Source organism: Zalophus californianus, chromosome 4 (assembly GCF_009762305.2).
Source record: "Zalophus californianus isolate mZalCal1 chromosome 4, mZalCal1.pri.v2, whole genome shotgun sequence".
Taxonomy (NCBI): domain Eukaryota; kingdom Metazoa; phylum Chordata; class Mammalia; order Carnivora; family Otariidae; genus Zalophus; species Zalophus californianus.
The window spans coordinates 107,126,256-107,132,564 of NC_045598.1; the positions used below are offsets into that span (position 1 = coordinate 107,126,256).

Below are 6,309 nucleotides of genomic sequence, written 5' to 3' on the forward strand. Positions count from 1 at the left end.
AGAGTCTTGGAGCTCAGCCGTGGTCATGACACTGGTACCAGCCCAGAGGGAGATGGTCACTAGATAGACTGACAGTGAACAGATACGTGAGGAAGGCAGTGCCATCTATCTTTGCTGAGCCCTTCCTCTTCTTCCCAACAGACCCCCAAGATGAGGAACTCTGGACCTCTCTTTACAAATAATGCCATTCATTCATTCATTCATCCATCCACCCATCCATTCAGTCAGTTAGTCAATCATTCTATAATTAACTGCCAGCTTGCTGAGCAACTACTACCCACGAGGCACCATGTAAGGATGAAGATGCACTAACGGCCATAAAGACTGAGGCTGATCCAGGACTCAAGTTCACAAGAGGTGACCCAGCTGAAGCCAGCAGGTGCTCCACAAACATTTAGGTGTATGTTTGGGGGCAGGGGAGGGCTATGAGGAGGAGGAGCTATACACACACCTGGGTTCTAAACATGATTTGGATTTTCCAAAGGCCACACCTAGTAACAGACGTGTTTTGAGGACAGTGCTGAAACAGTGAATTCAGTTTCATGTTATGTTGATTACAGAAAGTTACTGGTGTAAAAACTCAGGGGATCCCTGTTTTTATGTTCCCAGGAAAGAAAAGCCTGTGGCAAGGAGAATCTTGAGGATCTGACCATCATGGAGGGAAGACATACCTGGGCAGGAGCTCAGAGGCTGCTCACTTCCTGCTAACCTCAGTGTCATTACTAGTCAAGGTACCCAGACTCTGTCACTATGCCATCCTGGGGCCTCCTCCAAAGTGAAAGCAACTCTGGCTCAAAACAGGCATTTTAGCCTTTCCCTTCCTCTCTCAGACCCTGGTCCACTGAGGGATGATATGCTGAATGAGTCCCTTATTTCCACTATGCTAATTCATGCCCCTCCTATTTTCAGCAGAGCTAGAAATACCTACTGTTAATACTAGGGCCACTTCAAACATTAAGCAGCTTTATTCCTACCTAAGAGGATTCATCTTAACAAAGTTTAAGGTTTTACACAAAAGGGAAGGCTCTTTTTTTCTTCTTACTTTGCACATCACACAAAGCTCTCCCAGCACTGAGTGGATCCACTGCAAGCCAGGAAGTCTGAGTTCCCCTTTCCACTTGTCATTATTTTCCTGCCTCGGCTTGATTTCCTCTATAGGCATTAGGACTAGGGAGGGGTTAAAAAAAGGACATAGGCTTTCACTGTAGACTTCATTTTTTTTCATGGGGATTGTTGTTTGACCTTGAGGGAGTTATTTCACCTCTTATAGCCTCGAATCCCTCAGCCATCACTTGAAGGCTGGACTGAAGCTCTCTGAGAGTCATTAAACTAGTGACTCTAAAGTAGGATATGTCTCTGATGCTAAGTAGTTCCCAGTCTGCTGAGGGAAGTGGCCTTTACACTTGGATAGCTCCCCGAATGAAACATGCCTGGCATATACTAGGGCATCTGTTAATATTTGTTGAATGAATATGGAAACAAATATCACCATGGGAGTGCTGTTGTTTTGAGCAGGCACAGCTCTGATGCTGAGAGAGCCCCCAGGAGATACAGAGCCAAGAGAGGAGGAAAACACTGCCACCAACAAGACCTCCGGGTGTCAGGGCTGGGACTGGAAGTGGGCAAGGAAGGGTTGGGGGTGGGCTCATCCCGGGGCTCCGTGGATGGGCTTGGGCTAGGGGCTGAAATAGTTAGAAAAGGCTTCCAGATTTCCGGTGGTGTGTGGGTGGTATACAGCTGGGTTAAGAAGGAAAGGCCAGGGCCAGAAGGCTGGGTGGAGTGGAAGGAAAAGGTTATCCCAGAAGAAGAATTAGCCCTTGAAAATTTCTGAAGTAGGAGAGGGGCAAAGGTGTGGTTGGTGAAGGCAAAGCAGGTTTACCCAGATTAGCAACCAGTCAGGGAGGGGTGGGGTTGGGGGGATAATTAAGTAATCTGAATGTGTATAGTTCAGTGGAGTTAGGAGAAAGATGGAGGAAATAGATTCAATCCCCAGACAAGGAGTCTGTAATCAGTCAATCAACGACCTCTAGCATCTACCTTTACAAGGCAGGCAACAGGTGCCCACCTCAGGTCCTCTGACACCTCTCCCACTTGTTCATGTGCCCAAATGTAGTCTAACCCACAAAACAGGAGGAACAATCCCCTCAAGAGAAGAGAGAGCCAGAAGGTAGCAAGGCCACACAAAGGACTCAGATCTTCCTCCTAGGTTAACTCTTTAAACCCTCCGGGAAGCCTGTGGCTCACCCCTCCCCCAACACAAGCCCTATGCCTGGGTCTAAGGGGGAGGGTGGCACTGGGAATTAGGCATCGGTGACATCATTGTCACACAGCCAGTGCCAAAAAATATCAAGTGGGTGGTTTTCATCACAAAAGCTGATCCAACTGGTAATTGAGGGGAGTAGGGTGAATCATGTTTGACAGGTAAGGAATGAAAACAGAGGGGGCCTGAGGTGATTCTGTTTCCTTGAGGCAGGGCTCATTCATCCTATATAAAGCCAGCTGGCTTCTGACTTCACATCAGACCAGAGCAACCAGACACCCCATTCTCTGTGTACCAGGTAAGTCTCTGACTGGAACCAATTCGAAATTCATGTTTACTTTTTTTATTATTGGAAACTGGACAAAGGCAAACATGTGTAAGAGGGCTGGTAAGGATATTAATTAGAGAGAGAATACTGGTCATTTTAGATTAAAGCACAGTTTGGGTGTGAAGGGAATTAGAGGCAGGTAAGTCTGCCACTTTGGTGAACAGCTGTGAGACTGGGGGCGGGCGGGGGGCAGGTTTGTGCAAGTGCTGACAGTAAGTTAGTAGCACGATTGTGACTAGGACTCTCAGGCCCAGGCATTTTCAGCAACACCACTATTTTCTCTGTTTATGACACTTATTAAAATGTTAATTCATGAGGTGGACCTCTACTATGCATTTGTTATATTTCAGGCACCATGCTAGGTACTTTGGGTAAATCAAACCATTATGGAACTCATTCAACAAGCTCACAGCCTAGCAGGGAAGATAATGCATGCTCACACATAGATGAAATGCAAAGCAGATAATGATTGGCATGGGAACAGAGGGACAGGGAAGGGCTGTTTGGGGGAGCCAGGAGTATCTCCTGGTGATAGCGCAAGTTGTGAGCTACAGTGGAGGCATATTTGGACAAGCAGAAATGGGAAGGAGAGCATTTCAGAGCACACTGTATTAGCAAAGGCAGAGTGAGGTCACAGGAGCTGAGACTCAGAGAGGCATTTTGTAAGTCATAGGCGTGCTGCATGGTCCTATGGGTGGGCAGACTGCAGTTGTTTCTATAATGTCACTTTCCAAAAGTCCTCAGTGTGGTCCTGGGTACTTGTCAATGAGGGATATGACATGTCTGGGGAAGAAAGGTTTGCTGGAGAATGAACCCCACTGAAATGGAGCAGGACAAATTGACTTTAACTCCTCCTCTTGAAAGGGCCCAGAAATTATCAAAGCATATTTTACTTTCAGGTTTGTGGGGGGTGGTCAGCCAGAGGAGATGAGGGGCTGTTTCTTCTAACAGGGCCTGTAAAGAAACATTTGGCATTGAATATGGTTTCTATCCTAGATAATCCCTGTTTAAATCATCTGTTCTTTGTGTAGATCCAGCCTCCTGTGAAGCATGAGTTCCCACCAGCAGAAGCAGCCCTGCACTGCTCCCCCCCAGGCTCAGCAGCAGCAGGTGAAACAGCCCTGCCAGCCTCCACCCCAGGAACAATGTGCCCCCAAAACCAAGGAGCCATGCCACCCCAAGGTTCCAGAGCCCTGCCACACCAAAGCTCCTGAGCCATGTCACCCCAAGGCTCCAGAGCCCTGCCACCCCAAAGCTCCTGAGCCCTGCCACCCCAAGGCTCCAGAGCCCTGCCACCCCAAAGCTCCTGAGCCCTGCCACCCCAAGGTTCCTGAGCCATGTGTCCCAACGGTCACTCCAGCACCAGCTCAGCAGAAGACCAAGCAGAAGTAATGGGGTCCACAGCCAAGCAAGCCCTTGAGGAGCCAACCACTGGATGCTGAATCCCCTCTCCCATTCTGCTTCTGTGTCTTACTTACAATTAGCATGCTGGCACCCTGAGTCATACCCTCCCTCTTTGCACCCTCTACAAGATTTCCCTCACATTGCTCTAGAGGGCTCTGAGCCTCTGAATGATGCTGAGAGTCTCACTGGCTGAGCTACTCTTTTAACTGCTCAGGGCTCAACTAAAGAGGGGCCTGGGGATCAAGTGGATCTTTCCTGCCTTCTCCCCATTAAACCACTTTTAACTCCATAGCTGGCTGTCCTTGTCATTGGCTGACTCAACTTTCTCCTTGTTCTCTCATCATGAAGCAGCAAAGGGCCTGGCACAGGCACTGAGAGCATGGGGGTGTGTGTGTGTGTGTGTGTGTGTGTGTGTTCATGGGCTGGCAATGGGTCAAGGCTACCCAGAGCCCATTACTTTGGGCAGCCTTAGCTAGAGCAGAGCTTCTTTTGCACCTGAGTGAGTTCTATGAGTGTAGATGGTACATGTTTCAAGCCATCTCTGACTCAATCCTGGCCCCCAAGTTGCTTTTTTTCTTTTTGGTTTATTTCTTTATTATTATTTTTTTATTCCAAAGAAATAGTGCTCGTAAAAATTGCAACATGATTATTGATGCATCCTCCTTTGCTGATGCCCCAACACATGGAGCCAAACCCTGAATCACTCATACTCACAGACACACACACACAGATAGACTTCTGCACACACCGACACCCCAAATCACATGACACACACACACATACCTGCTGATTTGATCACCCTACTCTGTCTTTATCTTTCACTGAGACCCCTGTGCTATAGCAGGACAAAGGAAAGTAGAATCCACAGTGCCTGCCTAAGAGAAGCTTAAGGGGGTGATCCTCGCCCCTTTCCATGTCAATAGACATTCATGCAAATATGCACTGATACCAAAGCACACACACACCTCCCCCTGCTCTCTTGTGCCCCCCTTCTCCCCTCAGCCTCCCTCCCCACATATACAGGGTACCTCTCCAAAGAGACCATAAAAGTAAATGCATCAAAGAAGAAAAAGAAAGTTTAGGTAGGTTTCAGAAGGAAAACTGTTGAATGCAGATAAGACAGTCAGCCTGAAATTAAGGGAAAACAGGTCATCACCAGGTAAAATGTTAGGGTGAAAGGACACTTGAAAACACCTATCAAGCCCATTCAGCCTCAAGATAAAACAATATCCTTCAAGATAAAACGATATCCTGATATCCTTCCCCAGAAAGGAGAAGATAATTCATCAAGACCACCCAGAAATCATATTTCTGAGTCATATCCAGGGTTCAGCTCTTCAGATTCCCACCATCAGCTCTCTCCCTACAGCCATGTCTTCTTGACTTTGCTGGTAACCAGCAAAAAGTCTAGAGGCTGAGAGATCAACAGAATTTCCAGTGGGGCTGCAGTGGTCACTGGGGAATGAACCCTACTTATAAAATAACATCAAGCAGATGTAAGGCAGGCAAAAGATGTGTTGCCCATCATCTGCCTCAAACCTGTATGATGCACAAGCACTCCAGATATGTCTGGACAGAACTCCAGAGAAATTTGGAGACTGTAAGACAAAAATTATCCAGCAAAGCTTTGCAAGTTGATGAGTAATCATCAGACAGGGAGGAGAGAATGGGATGTCACCTGGGTATGCAAGGTTTGTGCATGTCCAGGGGATTTCAAATTGCTGCTTGTTGGCATGATAGGTAATGTCAACAATAACTCTAGGGTCAGTCACCATTACAGGGGCAGGTCGTGACTGGGGACACTGGTTGGTGACATATAGCTGTTAGGGACACAAAGTCAAGAAATGATCTTAATAAAAATCCTTACACACCTGCATGCCTTCTGAATTCCACTGGGAAATACGCATTCAGACACACAATGATTTATTTATGAGTATCATCATTTCAACATTATATATAATAGTGCAAACATTTAGGAAGGAAACAACATAAATTCTCCCAAAGAGAAAGTTGATTGAACAAATCATTTTATATCTGTCATGAAATATACTATGATCATAAAATAATATTTAGTCATATGGAAAAATGTTCAGACATTTTCAAGATCATGTAAAATATGGCATGTGAGACATAACATCTTTGTTAAAAATATATGGAGATATGTATAAATTTTTAAAAATCTGGCATAAAATACAGCAAAACTTAATCAGTGACTATACTGGGCTGGAGAATAAAAGGTATTGACTATTTTATTCTTTGAACATTTCTATATTTTATTTATTTATTCATTTGTTTGTTTGTTTGTTTTTCATTTATT

General features: G+C 45.9%; 1 protein-coding gene across 1 annotated transcript; it reads left to right on the plus strand.

The window, feature by feature from the left end:
• Positions 1-246: 246 nt before the first annotated feature.
• LOC113934566 (sperm mitochondria associated cysteine rich protein) lies at positions 247-4,266 on the plus strand. The gene is made up of 4 exons (XM_027615830.1): positions 247-379; positions 610-731; positions 2,474-2,558; positions 3,620-4,266. Exon 4 carries the CDS (start codon positions 3,639-3,641, stop codon positions 3,978-3,980), a length of 342 nt encoding a protein of 113 aa, XP_027471631.1. The 5' UTR covers positions 247-379; positions 610-731; positions 2,474-2,558; positions 3,620-3,638; the 3' UTR covers positions 3,981-4,266.
• Positions 4,267-6,309: the final 2,043 nt, after the last annotated feature.

Excerpts from the sequence above, each read along its gene's own strand:
- LOC113934566 (XM_027615830.1), top strand. The coding sequence starts at position 3,639 with ATGAGTTCCCACCAGCAGAAGCAGCCCTGCACTGCTCCCCCCCAGGCT.